Source organism: Vanellus vanellus (genome assembly GCF_965231255.1).
Source record: "Vanellus vanellus genome assembly, chromosome: 3".
Lineage (NCBI taxonomy): Eukaryota > Metazoa > Chordata > Aves > Charadriiformes > Charadriidae > Vanellus > Vanellus vanellus.
The window spans coordinates 113,474,121-113,492,386 of record NC_138907.1 but is presented as its reverse complement, the minus strand read 5'-3'; the positions used below and the strand labels follow the sequence as shown (position 1 = coordinate 113,492,386).

General features: G+C 38.3%; 1 protein-coding gene across 1 annotated transcript in view; it reads left to right on the top strand.

Moving 5' to 3' along the window:
* Positions 1 to 18,266, top strand: part of ROCK2 (Rho associated coiled-coil containing protein kinase 2) — a 104,677-nt gene that overhangs the window by 49,399 nt on the left and 37,012 nt on the right. Inside the window, exons 3-5 of the mRNA XM_082480183.1 lie at positions 5,672 to 5,772; positions 12,509 to 12,646; positions 14,644 to 14,904. Coding sequence (XP_082336309.1) covers positions 5,672 to 5,772; positions 12,509 to 12,646; positions 14,644 to 14,904 — 500 coding nt within the window. The remainder of the gene's footprint in view (positions 1 to 5,671; positions 5,773 to 12,508; positions 12,647 to 14,643; positions 14,905 to 18,266) is intronic.

The following is an 18,266-nucleotide window of genomic DNA, read 5'->3' as shown; positions in this document are numbered from 1 at the left end:
GACTTCCCATGCATTATCCAGCATCACTCAAAAATTGGAAACCTCCATTGTTAAAATGATTTGCTGATGTTTTGGAGGTTGGCAAACTTCTAGAGTGTAATAGCAATGGACTTATTTACAGTAGAAGGGATTTTTAGTACAGGTGTGTCTCTCATGCCGCAGCTTTGCTCATATCCTGAATAAACCTCCTGAAAAGCTGCTTTTGCCATTTTTCCTCTCTAAGCAGACACTGCTTACTTAGAAGATTTATCTGTAACATTACTGGTTGTTCCCTTACATTTTGTGGTGTTGCTTGAAGTTGCCAAATCATTTGCCAGCCGTGCGGTCACCAACAGAAATGAGTTATCTGGTGTGGTGTTAATGCCAATCGTGACTGTAATTCTCTGTGCTCCACACTTCTGTCAGTGACACAGATGAAATGTCAGATGCTAAGAAGGATCTTAGAAATTGAATGTGCTGTGGAACTTACACTGAGTTAAGGAGCTAATTGCCCCTTTGGTTTTCTCTTGGCTTCTTTAAGGCTGCTCCTTGCCAGGTTTTTGCAGTCGCCTCAGCAGGTTGGGCTCCAGTTCCATTCTTAATGATACTGTTCTGGTAAGAGTAGCTATGGGAGAGGTATCAAATAAGAAACTTTTCCCAAGCAAGGCATGAATTAGAGCCACAGTTTTAGATGTCTTAGATGTATAAACAAGTTATATGTCAGTGATATTAACCACTTTTCCATTTGGATACTTGGTAGATACAAAGCAATTCAGTTCTGCCATCAGGCTTACTTTCATTAAGTCAGGGATGTGTCCTCTGCAAGTCAGAGGACTGTGGCTTTCTGTTTCCCTATCTTCCGCTCCTTTTGTCTATGCAAGACAAAATACTTCCCCGTTTCTTTTCTCTGGAGGGGTAAATGCTAACCTGTCTGAAGCTATGCCTTCTAGTTTCTGCTGCTTCTGCAAGGTCTCTGGCAGCTTCTTGTTCCTCACGCACCTTTGACCAGGTCTTATGTATGCACCCCTAATTACTTCAGTCTTTCTGTTGTGCTTTTTTGTTTGGTTTTGGGCGGGTGTGGGATTGCAGCACTTCCTGGCTGTATTTCAGTTTAACTTCTGGCTAGACTTTTGCCTAGGGCAGCAACTTTTGACTTAAATGTACTCCATAGCAGCACTCATTGACTGACTGTGCCTGGTCTGTGGGGATAAAATTGCACTCCCTTGCATTTTTATTCCTCATATATACACACACCCCAGAACTGCCTGACACATGTTCTTTTTAACTTTTAAGGAAATAACCTGGGTACGAACATTTTTTTTTTTCCTCTAAGCTCGGTTTTCTGCTCCTCCCCACCCCCCTTTACTCTTCCAGTCAGGTATTTATTCCATTTTCACAAGCACTTGTAACCTTCAGCCACATTCTTGCTGCCAGCTGCCAGTGGCTGATCCAAACACTCTGCCCTTTCAGAAAGTGAAGCTTCGTTTGTTTAAAGGTTATAGTGCCATTTTGAAGTAGTAAATCAAAAGCTGTCTTTAAACACTCTTGCTATCCAGCATTCCTGGTCCTTCTGTGTTAATGAAGAAACCTGAGTCATGGCTGATGACATTCTCACATTTTAGGGCTTTTACTCAAATGTCACAATATTTTTATAGGATTCCATTATATTCTGGGGTTGGGGAGTCCATCTAATGTCTTCCTTTAAACCGGACATTATTCTTATGATGGGCTTCGTGCTGTTGCAAATTCATGAGGCTGTAAGATACAATCTGTGGTATCTGTGCATATAGATACCACAAATGTACAAACTTATCTGTGTGAAACCTTCTGAAAATTCAGTCCTCTGTTAAAGGGGTAGCGTTGGAAAGGTCTCCTGCACCTTGAATTAGAACATGTTATGTGATACATGAACTAAATCATATGATCCAGCATGTTGCAATTATGACATTGCTTCAGGGTTTCTCTGAGCTTGCTTTCTTGAAGCCTGTTTTTGTTTCAGGTTAGTTCCATGCTCTTATTTTCTGTTCTATATATATTAAATTTTATGACAAAATAGACAATCCATCTGTATAACTGATATCTAGGGATGCAGGCGTTGTGGAGGTGATTATTATTATTTTTAACTAAGATTATGTCCTTAGCTTCTTGTCTAAGCTTTCATGATTCACTGTAGAAAATAGCCTCAGAATTCTCTCAACTCCTTTTCCTGTTCACACTCTGGATTACTTCACAGTCTTATTGGTATGCTGAATGTAGCAGATTTGTCTGCTTTTGAGGTTTTAGTTGCCTCTGTCCTTACAACTTTACTAGCAGACTCTTTTCTCTCATTACTATCTTATCTTTTTTTTTTTTTTCCTTTAAATTTCTCCCCTTCCCCTTCACACCTAATCTTTTCCTCAAAAGAGGAAATTTTTAGTTGTGTTGTGTTCCACAGGTTAGGAAGGACCTCTGTAGGTCAACTGGTCCAACTCTCTGCTCAAAGCCAAGCCAGTTCTGTTAGATCAGGTTGTTCAGGTCCTTGTGTAGCTGAATTTTGAAAGTTTCCAAAGACAGAGGTTTTACAGCTCTACCAGACAGTCTGCTCCATTCCCCAATTCTAGGGATTTTTTTCCTACAAAGTAGGATTTCTGATGTTCCAAATTGTCTGTTGCCTCTTATCCTTTCACTTTGCACCTCTTAGAAGTAAAACCACCTTTTAGCTTCTGTTGAGGCCAACCATTTAAATTTCTTTAAGCTGTGAACAGTTCCATTTCTCTCAGCTTCTCTATGAGCATCATGTGGTCCCACCCTCTAAGCACCTTGGTGTCTTTCCATTCAGCTAGGGAATATTTTGATAGTTTACTTGCACCGGGGAGCCCAAAGCTAGAAATAGCATTCCAGGTGTGGTCTTACAAGTGACAGGCAGAGGGGAAAAATCAATTCCCTCGACCTGCTGGTTATGCATTTACCAATACAGCCTTGTACGCAGTCAGAACGAAGGCTTGCTGCTTGTTCCTCTTTTTTCATCGTCTTGTCCACCAGGGCTCTGACGTCCTCTTTCTCAATGTGCCTTCTAGCTGGGGAGTGCCATCCTGTACTGTTGTGTGGTGTCATTCCAGCCCAGCTACAGGACTCTGCATTTACCTTTGTTGAACTTTGTGAGGTTCCTGCCAGCTCATTTACCCCCCCTGTCTGGTCTCTGTTAGGAGGAGCCCTGCCCTCCAGTGTATCAACTTTGAAGCACTGACCGTGACTCCAGCAAGTTTTCAACCTACCTTGCAATTTCCCTGTGCAATCCATGTCAGCCTGGTTGGGCTTCAAAGATACTTTGAGATGTTCCGTTGAAAGTCACGAAAGGAAAAGTGTACAGCTCTCCCCTTATCCACCAAGACACACATCTTGTCATGGAAGGCAGGTTAATCAAACACAATTTGTCCTTTTTAGATCCACTCTGGCTGTTCCCATCCTTTCTTGTGCATCAAGTGCTTGGAAGTGGCATTCCAGAAGGATTTGCTCAATGATCATGCTGGGCAGTGAGGTTACGCTGCTGTTCCAGCCTGTAGCTTTCTGGATCCTCCTTGTTGCCCTTCTAGAACACGGACATGATATTTACCCTTTACCGGTCATCAGGAGTCTCCCCAGGTTGCCATGACCTTTCAAAGGTAATAGAGACCAGCCTGGTAATGGTGTTGACTGGCTCCTTCAGCACACTCGGATGCATCCTGTGTCATCTCATGGCCCTGTGTACGTCAAGTTGATCCTTCTTCATGTCCTTTGGCACTAGATCTCCTACTCCACCAAGAGCAGCGGGCCCACATTTGCCTCATTCTTTCTTTTATTGCCAGTGTATCTATCAAGGCTCTTGTTTCCCTTCCTAACCCTGGCTAGCTTCAATTCCAGCTGAGCTTGGCTTTCCCGGTTCCATCCTTGCATGCTTGGGAGATTCCTGCTGGGTAGCCCAGCTCTGCTTCTGTGTTCCAAACCTTCACTTTTTGTGCTTGAGTTGAAGCAGAGGATGCCCATTCCACCAAACTGGCTCTCTGCCATGCCTGCTCAATTTCTAGCTAACTAGAACAGACTGTTCTTGTGCTATGAACATGTCATCTTTGAAGATCAACCCACTCTTCTGCCCTCCACAGCAGCTTCCCATGGGATGCTGCCTCTAAGTTCCCTGAACAAGTTGTAGTCTGTTCTCCTGAAGTCCAAAGTCTGCTATTAACTTTCCTCAGTTCTCTCAGGGTCTTAAATTCCACCATCTCAAGGTTGCTTCAGCCAAGGCTGCTGCAGACTTTGTCACCCCTGGCCAGTTCATTCTTGTTTGTGGGTAATAGATCAGAGTGCCCCCCTGATCGGGTTTGTTGCTCACTTGGGTCAAAAGAAGTGTTCTTGATCGTTAGGCATCTCCTGGATTGCTTGTAGCCTGCCAGGTTGCTCTTGATGAACGTGCAGGGAATGGTTAAACTATTTACTAGATGTTTATTATCATTAACTCCCCACTGACAATGTAATCTTTAATGTCATACTGAATTAACTGTACCTCTGATCCTTTTTTTTTTCCCGTGTTCAGATTCAAGATCCCCTTTAATGCCTTTCCTGGGATTAAATTCCATGGTCTAAACAGGGATCTCACAATACACACCTCTACTCCTCTCTGAATATGAGCGTCCACAGCTCTTCATACAATTCCATGCTCTTCCCTGGTAGAGGTCTTGCTCCAGCCAACCTATTTTGCTTTGTTTTGTTCTTCTTCTAAGCATGTATGGGACAATGTCAGAGCCTGTCACCTTAAGAAAGATTACCTCCACTGTTACGGATTTCATTAATTGTTCCCATTGTCATTATAATAAGAATAGATTTTTTTTTTTTTTAATGCATTTATCCAGGAATGCATTCACTCTAGCATGCTACATTTACAAAATTAAAGAGTCTAGGACCTTGCATGCTTTTAGAATTGGTCAGAGGTCAGATTTGCACTGGTTTTCCTTACACACTGCCAACAAGAAAAATACTGAAAGAGCTTAACTGCAGAATATTGCACCAGAGGATACTTGAACAGAGCATCATAGACCTAATTTTCAAAAGTGTAGAACTACACATGCAGTGAACACTAAAAAGCACTTTGAGATGGCCAGCAGTTACATAAACATATGTAAATTTGAATTAATAGTTCATATGGAATGAATGATCTCATGAATATAGATCTCATAGCCCTCCATGTTCTGAAGTTGTACGCGAAGGTTATTGAGTTGTATTCCTCCCCATTTGACTGCTGTTGAACCCTCCAGGTGTGCAGGAGCAGGTTGTACCTGCAGTGCTTTTGTGTGTACCAGGTGCTTCACACTCCTGCATTATCAGTGGAGTGTCAGTGGATCCTGGCAGCACAGTGGGTGGCAATGAATAATTGTCTGAAAATTCAAGATAGGCGTCTCTGGTTCTTGTGAACGATCTTTGTTCTTGTGAATGATTGTTAGCGGTGTGAAAGGCGAGTCAGCAAAATCCAAAAGACAGTTCACCTGAAGGTAGATGGTTAATAGTTTCCTAACAATAATGAAAGGGGATATTAATTGTGACTGCAGATTTCAAAAATTACCAAGAAGGTTTTAAACATTTAAATAAAAATATCTTATTTTGACTCTGAATGAAAAATGTTAGAGAAAATTCTTGTATTCTCTTAATGTATGCATTATCACAACTTCTATTTGATTTGTTTTAGATGAGAAGATTGTGGAAAAAATCCGAGCTTTACAAATGAAAGCTGAAGACTATGATGTTGTGAAGGTGATTGGAAGAGGGGCTTTTGGAGAAGTGCAGCTGGTAAGAATGTGATGGTTTAACAATTAGACAGATTTATGGCTCTAGCCAAAACCTTCCCCAGTCTTGCATGCTTTATGTCTACCAATGCATCCTTATAAAGAATAAGTGTTATTTTCATTGTATCGTAAGGTCATTTCTGTACATCTGAGTTTAAAACATGATGGGTTGGAAGGGGAGGACTTGAGAAACAGTTTGCTATCCTTTGATCAAAATGGAAGAGGCAGTTCATGGTAATTCTAAACTTTTTTGGCCGCTTTTTGGCCGCTGGCATCACTGTGTCATATCTGAAACCTGCCTATGAAAGAGCAAGCTGATAGTGCAACCAAAAACCAATTGTTTTGCTCTTAGAATTGCGCTGCTTGTATTGTATTTGACTGACATGACTCGTGTAAGATTGTCCACTCAACATTGTATCCTGTATAATATCTAGTGTAAGAATGGGATTACTTTTTAAATTTATATTGCAGACCAATTCTATTAAAAAAAACCCCAAACAATCAAAATACATAAAGTAACTTAGTATATCATTCGGAGTCTGCTTTTCATTTCATTTTGATTTTTCCTGGACTTCCAAGTCATAGTGTGTGATAAATAGCACAAAAATGTGAGCATAGGTGTAAGATGGATTGATATGTCAGTTTTGAAATAAGCTATGGATGTAAGTACCAAATAGAGTCTGAGAATACAAACACCAGGGACAAGTTACCATGAGCTGACAGGTAACTGTGCACCAGCTGATCCATGATAATTTTCTGTGTAAGCATTTTTAGAGGGAAAGAGATGTGAAGCAAGTCAATGGAAAGGGGAGCAACTCATTTGCAGCAATTGAAGCTTGTTATCTTGTTACCACAAGGTAACCAAAATTACCCTTTTGCTTGAGCCTTTTGACAGGCAACTGACATTTGGGAGTTCTGTGCTAATTTTGCACTGGGAAGCTGGGAAAATCATATTGTCTTGTACTGTAAAGCAATTTTGGAAAATACAAAGATGTTTTGGAGTTCTGTTGAGTAATGTGGCAAGATCTTACCTCTGAAACGCTCATAAGAGGTACACAATGTATAATGGCAATAAAGTTGTTATCCATTTATAAAATTATTTGTATTTTCCATATTAGTATTGGTGAAATTGGTTGGAACTGGGGAAAAAGACTCTGCGACTAGCCTAACACTATTTGCATGACTCATAGGTAATTTGCAAATTTAGATGTAATTCATGTGGCAGTTAACATTTAATCAGCAATTTTTATTCATTTGTGTCATTTTTAAGGCAACTTCAGCCAAGTATGACAACATAAGAATGTAGCTTCCTCTTCCTTGTTTCTTTCTGGGTCGTTTGTACTTTGTTTTTACCCAGAAGAATTTATGCATTATGGACAGGAGTATTTCCAAAGATCCCCATTTTTGAACAAGACTTTAAAGAATTTATATATATCTTTATATGCTTTTATATCCTTGCTGGCAAGAGATTAAAAACAAAACTAAAACCTTCATGAGAACCTTACTTATTTAAGAAAGGGCTGCTGCAGGGAGCTTCATAAGAAAGCAGTCTACTCTGTCTTTTCATTGACAGTCATGTCAAATGGTTTGTTTTAGTCTTCTTTTAGACATTTTTATCATTATATATGTTCACTTATAGTAGCTAATAGAGATGCTTCTTTCTCATGCACTTGCATGGAAAGTCAGTGAAGAATAAAGTTTTAAGGAGCAGAGCTCCTCCTCCATTTGTTGGGGGTGGGAAGATGAAAATAAGAAGATCGTAATAACAGAAGTTGCGCATCTTTGGGATGTCACACTGATATATTTGCTGGAAGCATCCAAGAAAATCGTATGGGTGTTTCAAAAATCAAAATACATTGTTTTCATATGTATATTTCTAAGAACTTAAGGGTTTTTCTAAATAAATTTTATTTTCTTTTTAGCATTTCATTTCAAATATAAGTTCTTAATTTGTTCTGGCTTAGAATGGAAACTTTTTTTTCTTAATTCACTGTGTCATACACAATTCAAATTCTAAAGTAGAGATGGTTTTTCACAGGGTATATACTGAGGGGTCTGAAGACAAACTTAACTTCTTATTTGCTCCATCATTATAATGTAATGGTAAAATGCATAGTAACTTGGTCATATAATGATGGGGTTTGATTTTTTTTTTTTAATGTTGGGTTTTTAAATTATTCTTTAAATTGTTTTTATTTTTTATGATGTGTTGTTTTTTGGTTTTGTTTTCTTTAAATAGGCCCTTCAAGCTCCAAAATAAAGCTAGCTAAGAATTCTTGGTACTGGAAGGGAACTGCTGTATGCTCGTATAGAGCTCTTCTGTACTTCATGCCAATTTAAAAGAATTCTCCTTTTCTGGAATGTAAAAATATAAGTAGAAATCACAATGCTATGCAGTCTTACAGCTAAAAAGCAGTGGGTTAACAAATACAACTGTAGATCTGAACTAATATTAGCTGGTGATGAGGGCATACATACCTAGATTTTTTGCCTCACAAGGTATGATACAAGTTTAAACTATTGAGCTAAGCTATATCTATTTCTACTCCATTCAAAATGTTAAGACCACAGTTGCAGATGATGGATTTGCAGTAATCAAAATATTTTGCAACACATTCTGTGATCAAAATAGAAATTTGCTTCAGTGGGGGCTAAACACAGAAGGAACCATAAATAAAACATGATTAAGTACATGGGTTAAATTCATGAATGTCATGTTATCAGTGTGTGCCATTGTGCATAAGTATTTGTAGCACATATATTTGTTAAATATTTATAGTAGTTAAATGTAACAAGCCAAAAAATTAATATGTTAATATGCAGCATAAAATAGTCAGCTATGGCCTCCTTCATTTAATTTTGTTTCCCCCAAGCTTTCTGTTCCAGTTTAGCTTTTTTTTTTTTTTTTTTTTGTGAAAGAAGTGGTGTGGAGAAATCAGCTTTCCCAACTCTAGCAAGAAAGGAAAACACATTCTCTATTGCTGTATCTTACAGCTATATTTTTTTAAAAAAGCCTCGCTTTACTCCCTTCTTCCCCCCCCAAAATGAAAAAATTCAGTCCAGTAAAGAGAGATCAGTTGACTCTGGTCTGAGCAGCTGACTTTGGTGGAAAATCAATTGCCTATAACTCCAGAAGTATTAAACTCTGCTCTTGAGCTCTGGCCTCTGGCTTTGCTGGGTCTGTAGTGATGGGGAAAGCTAAGAAAATAGTTGCTGTCTGCCAGATCGCTTCTTTTCTTATGCAGTGCCATGAATTAAAAGTGACTGGTGTCTAGGGCGGACAGAAAAATGTAATTATGGTGCTTAATATGTTACTTGTGGTTTATGCAGAAACAGTAATTTATGAAAGCACATCCTGAGTACCTCTTGTTTGTTTTCACTTGGGGAAAAATCCTCTTGATTTGAAATTGAAACATATCCTCGGTTCCTTCTGCCAGGTCTACTCACAAAGTACTGTAATGTTGCAGTGATGCAGCAGACTGACTTGATCATGTGCTGCAACAGAAAGCTAAAGCAAGGACAACTCTTTCTTGTGTTTGCTAGTAAAGGATGGTCTGGGTGACAGTCTTTACTGTGTGATTTCTTAGTGTTGCGCACCAGCGGTTGTCATGGCATATGTTAACAGCTGCTGGTTTAGTTTTTTCCATTAAGTGCTGTGTTTATTAGGTTTAGTTCCCCAGCCACTGCTGATGTACACTTCTGTAGTAACGCAAATAAAGCAGTCGTGGTCTATTACCTGGAAATCTGCCAGGACATGAACTTTGGTACCCTATCTGTAGTAATTTCTTATGCCTCTATTAAGTATTTTAGGATATTTGTGATTATTTCAAACCTTATTTCACAACTCCGCTCTAGGATCTTAGTTTTCCTTTATCATAAAGGAGATGGTACCATTATCAATACTATGTACTCAATCTGATAACTTCAAATAGATATGTTATTTTCTTCACCTACAGATAGTTTTCTGGTGTGATTGCTGCAGAAATTAGGGATGCATTATGTGAGTACTTGTTTCTTGATAGTCTTAGATTGATGAAGCAAAGTAGAGGGAAATTCTTACCTCTTAATGCATTTTCATAAGTTAAAACGAGGCCAGTTACTCAGTGCTGATGGCACGAAGGGATTTTCCTACCTATTTTGAGAGTTACTCTGGTGAGCTGCAGTTTAAATTTGGCAGTTCATTTAAACAGTTGGAAGAAATTGAAACATCATGACAGTTTAATACATGAATAATCTGCTGTATGAGCCGTTATATGTATGTACAAATATAGCTCTGGGTAAAGAGCACAGTGACTAGCAGCTAAATAGGCTGTCTCCAGGGGCCGTGGTGGTGATATAAGGAGTAACATCACTGGTTCACCTGTCAAGCACACCAGGACACACTCAGCCTTTGGGTGGGCCAGTATGATAGTTGTTGCTTTGGCTCCTTGATTTTTTGTACGGAGAATGAACCTGTCTTGAAATTTGCTCAAGAAATAGGTTAGCCAACAAATAACCTATTGGCAGTACTGTAGAGAGGTGCACAGGCTGTGATTTCTGGTCCCCCTACCCCTGTTTACTTTGCTTCTCCTATGCATGGGCTTGCTTCACGCTGCGCTGGCTTTTGAGACTTTTTTTTCCCCAAGTAGTGGGGGACAATTATTCTCGTAAATGAAGGCAGCTCTACTGACTACACCCAGGCAAGAGTACACAACAATTTTAGGAATTGTGAACTACCAAGTACACTGCAGAGCTTTACGTGAACTTTCACAGAAAATATGTCTTCAATTAAACAGTATCTTTTTGAGGTTGATGGTCTCTGTGTTTCTTCTGTTTTTGAGCAGGATTGCAAAAGCTCTGCTTCATGGTGTGTAGTTTGTGGTGTACCACTGAGTCTTTGTGAATAGTCCCATGTGGGATTAGTAAATGGGAAGGAGGTAGTTTTCAAAACACTTTTTTAGGCCACCTTCACTAGCTGGTTAATTGTTAATGTCGTAAAATATACATACTTACAGAGTTGTTAATGCATGTAGATAACGTGTTTCTGGTTTGGTGTTTTGTTGGAGATTTTTTGATATAGCTATTCAGAAGGTTGTTGGTTAGTGGTAAACTATGCAAGATGCTAATCCTAAAGCTTTTGTACCTATATCTTGAGAGCAAAAAGTTCCAGTTTCAAGAACAGTAAATTCATAAATAACCCCATTTCTGTTCATGTTCTCACTCTTTCCATGATTCCCCCCCCATGCTGCTTCTGTTTCTACAGACCATTCCTGTTGGCTTCAGCAGCGTTAATGTTTGCACCTCCTCAGGAGCAGGAGACTGATGCTCCCAAATTCATAGACCAAAAAGGTGCCTCTCTGAAGCTTTGCACTGCAGACGTAATGGTCCTGAAACATTTACAGCTGTTCAGGAAAAGAGCCTATTAAACATTCTTTCTAGTAACATAATTAAACTTAGACATTGTGTAAAACTAAGAGGTGAAGGATATGGTTTATTTTACTAAATATGAGTTTTTTAAATTTACCAGAAAGTCGTAACCATTTGGTTCTGATTTCACAAATGAGTCCACTGAATTTTTTATTTTCATGTGAAGAAAATATGCAGACACTTAAGATGCAGTTAATTTCTTTTTTTCTGCTAACTCAGACGTCAGCTGAATACTTCTCACCTTGATTTCTTCAAGGAACACTCAAGAATGTTAAAAAAAAAACCTGGTCCTTTAGCAGTTGTTTCATAAAGCAGCATAAGTCTAGTGTTGTTTCATTAACAATGTAATGACTTTACAGTCTGTGCTTTAAGGATTTTGTTTCATGTCCAAAATATTTTCTGATTTTGTCATAAAGTTTTAATTTCAGTTTTCCAACAAAATTTATGTTATTAATTTTACACCATTTAAAGTGAATTTATTAACTACTTAAGAAATAGGAGCAGTCTTTTTTGTGAAAAATAAAAATTGGAAGAAGACGAACTGCACTACTTTAGAATTTCTAATATGAATGAATGAAATGGATAGATGGTGTTCAGAATAAGGAAATATAATCAGTTACGTTTTATTTCTCCTTACACGATGACGCTTTCGAGCGGGGAATAGACAAGCATTTCCTTTTTTTTCTGTAAACAGAATTACTTAATCTTTTTTTTTTTTCTCTTTAGTATTCTGGGTGATTTGAAGTAGGCACGTTTACTCAGAAATTATTAAGACGAGAAGTCCAGTTCTTTAGAGAGAGATGGTACTTTTTGCATTCTAAGTTTTGGGTTGTTTTTTTTTGGTTGGTTGGTTTTGGTTGGTTGGGGTTTTTTGTAGCAATTTCAACTTGAGCAAGCGGACTACTGGAGTCAGCTCTCATTTTTATGCTCATAGCCATAGTGAGGAAGAACATACTTGTATCAGCACATCTTCAATAAAACTACCTCTGAAGAGCTCCCGCAGCCCTGAGGCACGTCCTTCTTGTGGCCCTGCAACTCCTCTTCTGGGGCTGCAGCAGCAGCTGCAGCGGTTGGCCAGGCTCTGGCATACCTTCCTTCATTTGGCATCCTTTTTGTTCCCCCCCTGCTATGTTTTTTTGGAGCAGCTGTTAGGTTTTTCTCGCCAGGTTTGGAAGTTCTGAAATCCTTACTGTATAAAAAATTGGGTATATGAATACCTGGAGGCATCACATCCCAGAAAGCAGTTTGCATATAAGAGAAATATACTATTCCGGTATTCAGTGTTTTTACAAGGCATTTTTAAAAAGTTGTTTCTCTTCTTTCTGAACCAACAGGTTCGCCATAAAATGACACAAAAGGTTTACGCAATGAAGCTACTTAGTAAATTTGAAATGATCAAGAGATCAGATTCAGCCTTTTTCTGGGAAGAAAGAGATATCATGGCCTTCGCCAACAGTCCGTGGGTCGTTCAGGTAAGGAAGATATGTAATAGTAAAATAACAATAATAAAGCCATAAATCTTTCCCAGTCTTGAGCTGGTTTTGAATTTATATCTAAACTGAAATAATGGTTTAGGTTCAGATTTTACTTTTTAAAGATACACATTTATGGCAATTTCACTGAAGTTTGTGTATTTGGCTGTCTTAGAAAGTAAATTAATTTACATTTTGGTCACTCCAAATGCATCAGAAAATGGAATTAAACAGATTTTTGAAATATCCTCATAATTATTAGTAATAATAGGGAGGTTACCTTTCCAACTAAGAAAAATTCTGTATAGAAATGTAGAAACAAATGTCAACGTTAACTCCAGTCTTTCCTTATGGTAGTCAGTTGATCACAGGCAATTAGTATTAGGAGTGCTTTAAGTAGTTACTGTCTCTTCAGCTGCGATTTGGTAGCTGGATGAGTGCGCACTCCTGGTCTGCAAGGCAGGAGGTTGTACCAGTGGTTTGCTTGAAACCATCTCCTGTCTAATGGTCAGTTACTGCATCTCAGCCCAGAAGTAATATCCAAGTAATGGAAAGTTGGTTTCTTCAGCTGGTCTTGAACACCGTTGCTTGCAGCTCTCTCATGCCATGTATCATCATCATGTACGCAATACGAATTGTGCCTTTGGGAAGGATTAGTAGTGAATATTGCAGTTTGTTCTAAGTGGCAAATTACATCAATTAATAAAATGAGTAATGAAAGCATATGCTTAAAGAAACTGTTAGTACTTCATTTTGTTAAATAATTAATACATTTAAATGCTTTGACATATATTGCCATGCTTCTGTATATTTAATAAGTAAAGACTGGCCTTAAGCTTGCCATATATTCTTCATAACACTTTACCTCATGTATGCAAGAAATGTTTTACGAGGCTTTTTTATTCCAATGTTTTGCTCTGCTGAGCATATTCTGTGTTCTTGCCTATGTTCAGCAGAAATACATAACCAAATAGATGAAGTTTTATTTAGTTCTTTTTTTGTTGTTGTAATGACAATAGTTGTCTGGAATTATTTTTATTTTTGACATACAGTTGAAAGTAACGAGAAACGTATGACAATCAATTTTGAACGGAAAGTTTAGTAAGCATGATATAAGTGTGTGTGTACTTGTAAACAGCAAGTGAATTAAAGTGTAGTTGCAATTGTGCCTTCTATAATGAAGTGCATTAGTGTGATATATTTAGGTAATGTGGTCTGGTGGAATAGGACTTTGAGCTGGTTTTAAGAAAATGTAGGTTCTGAGCTAGAAACTGGGACAGATCACACTGATTCTCTGTGTCTTCTTTCTTACGTGAGAAACAAGTGAGACCAGAGCCATAGATAATTCTGGTGGGTTTTTTGTAGGGAGGAATGTTGAAACTTCAGCACTCTAGGTCTGAAATACGTTTTAAAGAGACTAAACTTACTATTGTGCCAGTAGGAAGCATACTAATAGCAACCTATACCAGACAGTTGTTATGTAACTAAGGATAATTTCTTTGTATTGCATTATAGTTGTCTTCAGGACAAAATCAGTAGTGACAAGTGTTTTTGTAAATATGTACAGAGATAAGGAGATTTATAATGTATGAAATTTAGAAACAGTCTAAGATGCTATTTGCTGTTGAGCTATTTTCAAATCAATACATGATGCTTCCTACCTCAGATTTGATATTTTGCATTTTGACTCAGTGATACTTTTTAATGCAAAGAAACGTGGATATATAGAAGCTCATACTACTAAAATAATCAGAAAATCTTTTTTGCTTTCTTAAAAATGAAAGTGAGGGGGTTTTGAAGTTCAGTAAATTTCAGCAGGTACATAATTAATAGAAAATGTAGATTATCTGAATATAACAAATAAAGTCCCTTTACATCAATCTTGAAAACATATGCTTGGGTTTAATAAAACTTCAAGATAACGTGCTTTATTCTTTTTCCTAGCTGTCTCTAAAAAGTAATTGCGCTTTTTTCTTTTCCTTTTTTTAATGTTGCAGCTATTTTGTGCCTTTCAAGATGACAAATACCTGTACATGGTAATGGAATATATGCCAGGTGGAGATCTTGTAAACCTTATGAGCAATTACGATGTGCCTGAGAAATGGGCCAAGTTCTATACAGCCGAAGTTGTTCTTGCTCTTGATGCAATTCACTCCATGGGCTTGATACACAGAGATGTGAAGCCTGACAATATGCTTTTAGATAAATATGGGCATCTGAAGCTGGCAGATTTTGGCACTTGCATGAAAATGGATGAAGTAAGTATTCAACTGAATAATTTATCATCTATAAAACTGTAATTCTAAGGTTATTTTCTTATGAATTATAATACCCAAAGGAGTATTCACCAAATGGTCCACTTGGTTGGAAAGCTGTTCCTTGTCTCCTAGTTTTAAATGTAAGGGTACTTTAAATAGTGTAACCTTGTCTATAATAAACTGTTCTGGCACACAGAAGAAGGATGTAAACTTGCTTTTTGTTATTTTTGAAAGCATGTGTGTTTATGAATTTCTGAGGTTCATTTTTTTGCCAAATGTCTAAAAAGCTTATGAGACAACTCCTAGTTTCAACACTAGTAACGTTGGAACAATTCATAAAGTGACATTTTTCTGTAAATGAAATTATTTTATAGGCAACATACAGGCCCCCCCCCCCCCCTTTTTTATTTTTACTGTGTCTAATTGTTCTCATAGCATCCTCTAGTGGTCATTAAAATGAGGTCACAGTAAAGAATCAGTGATATGTGATATATTGATTAAAATTTGTTAGCTATTGGTCAAGATGTCATACCTTTTAATTGTCCAGATTTTACCATGTACAGCCAAATACATGGTTTTCTAATGAGATGATATAAGAATATTTTATTTTTAACAGGAAGTAATACTTTCTTATTAAAGGGCTCTTAAAAATAAAGCTACCTTTTGTAGTTGAGCATTTAAAGTCTTCCCTGACAAACAATGTTATGCTGTAATTTACACAATATATTCTTCCTATGAAAAATTGTAAGAGATTCTAAAAAAACCCAACCTGTGTATGAACGTGTGTTATGATTTGCCTGGCCTTTGAAAGGTTCCTGTATTAATGTTGGCAGGATGATCCTTTTAAGCTTATTTGCTTTAATGTGTTAGGTTTTTTTTTTGTATTGTTTAGGTAGTGCTTGGTATAATCTCTGCAATCTACTTAATTTGCATTTGCTGCATTAAGTTAATGTCTCTTCAGCTGTATCTAGAAGTACTGTCTCTGGTTAGGTTTTTTTTGTTTGTTTCCTGTGACAATATATTAACTTCATCGTACAACTACAGCTGTTTATTGAGGATCAGTAGTCTGTTTAGTGTTGCTGATAATGTAGCTTTTCTAAAGGCAGATAGATTGTTTACCTCCACTTTGATGATTTACTTGCCTATATTTACTTATATAATAATGCTATATATATGGAATTCCTTGTGAGCATTTACTTTAATGGAAAAAATGGAAAGTAGTACCTTAGTCCTTAAAAAAATTAATCTTGGTTTTGAGCCAATAGATTGTAGGTCTTAAGGGAATCTGATGTTCATGACAAGAGACAATAAAAAAGCTTCAAAAAATTCATAATATAAATCTACAAAAAAAGGGTGATCCCTTATGCTATTTTAGGGATCCCAGAAACGGTGAACCTAAGCCTTTTTTTCCTTTTTCTTTTTCGTTGTTGTTAAAAAAAAAAAAAAAATGGAATACTAAAATGTGGTTTGATCATATTATAAATGTGAGAAGTGCATACACATTTCTCATAAAGAGTTATAGTGAGCTCCAGTTTGGACCAGGCATCAGGAATGAACTAGTGATCCCCTAAAAAAGTTAATTTTTTAACAGATTACATTTTACGTTCTTCGTGTTTCTCAGACTCAGTGGAATGGCAAAAATTTTTTATACAGGAAGCTTTAGAAGTTGAGAGGTTCTGGGTTGTCTCCAAATCTCATGCTACTTCTTACAAAACATGAACGCATCCCAGCTGTGTAAATACAATATTGATGTTGGCAGGATGATTTCTAGAGTTACCCAATAGTTATTTATTTTTTCTGATTTGGAGTTCTTTCAGCAGTTGTGTACATTAGCATCTTCCTTATGCTGTTGAGAGCCCAGGAAAATTCTGCTGCAATTTGGTGAGAGACTTTTTGACCTTTGCTGTGGAATTGAATTTAGTGTCTTCTTAAGCCTTCCAGGCCAGGCCAGCCACTTGCAGTAGAATTCCTCCTTACCAGTATGTGAGAAGAACTGTTAAGTGTTTTAGTGATCTTTTCCGAGATAAAAGGAGCTGGCCTGTTTATTTAACTCTGTTGTGATGGTTTGGGGCTTTGTGGATTTTTTTTGATTTTTTGCTTATTTTAAAATCTGCAACGAGGTATTTCTGTAACTGAATAAAGAATAGAGTTGGTCTCAAAGGTTTAGTAGGAATTGTAGTTCCCTTTTGGTATTTAGTTATGGTAAGGTAGCCCAGGGTAGGTTTTACCAGACTCTGATCTTCAGATTTTCTGTAAGAAAATAGACAGTAGCATGGCTGACTTTGGTAGGTTTTGTAGAGCCAGGAACTGCTAGTGCTGCCAGGCTCAGTACATAATGCTGCCTTGTGCTAAGTGAGCTTTTAGAAGAGCACAGGGTTTAGATGGTATCTGTTGAGATGTGACCCAAAGAAGGGATGTTTACCCTTTGGGATTATCACCTCAGCCCAGGCAGTTTAGCTGAAAGAAGGAACGTGTTCCTCTTTTTAGAACTCAGCTTGTTTCATATTGAAGCTCGTCCAAGACTCTGCTGGATACTTCTTGCTTCAGGTCATTGTCTGTGGCACGCTGCGCAAGCCCGGGTGCAGTGTTAACACCTGATCTGAACTATCCTGATGTTTCCACAGAAGCACTCTCCAGCTCTTGATTACTGAAAAGAATTTCATGAGGGAGTGAAAGCCTGATTTGGTTGATTAGGAATTGGTTGTATGGTCACATCCGGTGGGCAATGGCCAGCAGCTCAATATTGAAATAGAAATTGGTGACAGGTGGTGTTCCTCACGGGTCCATCTTGGGACCAGTACTGTTTAATATCTTCACCAATGAAATCGACAGTGGGATTGAGTGCACCCTCAGCAAGTTTGTGGATGACACCAAGCTGATTGGTGCGGTTGACACACCTGAGGGACAGGATATCATCCAGAGGGACCTGCACAAGCTTGAGAAGTGGGCCTGTGTGGAGCTCATGAGGTTCAGCAAGGCCAAGTGCAAGGTGCTGCATGTGGATCGGAGCAGTCCCCAGTACCAATACAGGCTGGGGGATGAAGGTATTGAGAGCAGCCCTGCCAAGAAGGACTTGAGGGTACTGCTGAATGAAAAGCTCAACATGAGCCGGCAATGTGCACTCACAGCCCAGGAGGCCATCTGTATCATGGGCTGCATCAAAAGAAGCATGGCCAGCAGGTCAAGGGAGGTGATTCTGACCCTCCCTTCTGACCCTCTGACCTTCTCACTCTGGTGAGACCCCACTTGAAGTCCTACATCCAGCTCTGGAGGCCTCAACACAGGAAAGACAGACCTGTTGGAGCAGGTCGAGAGGAGTGCCACAAAAATGATCCGAGCGCTGGAGCGCCTTTCCTGTGAAG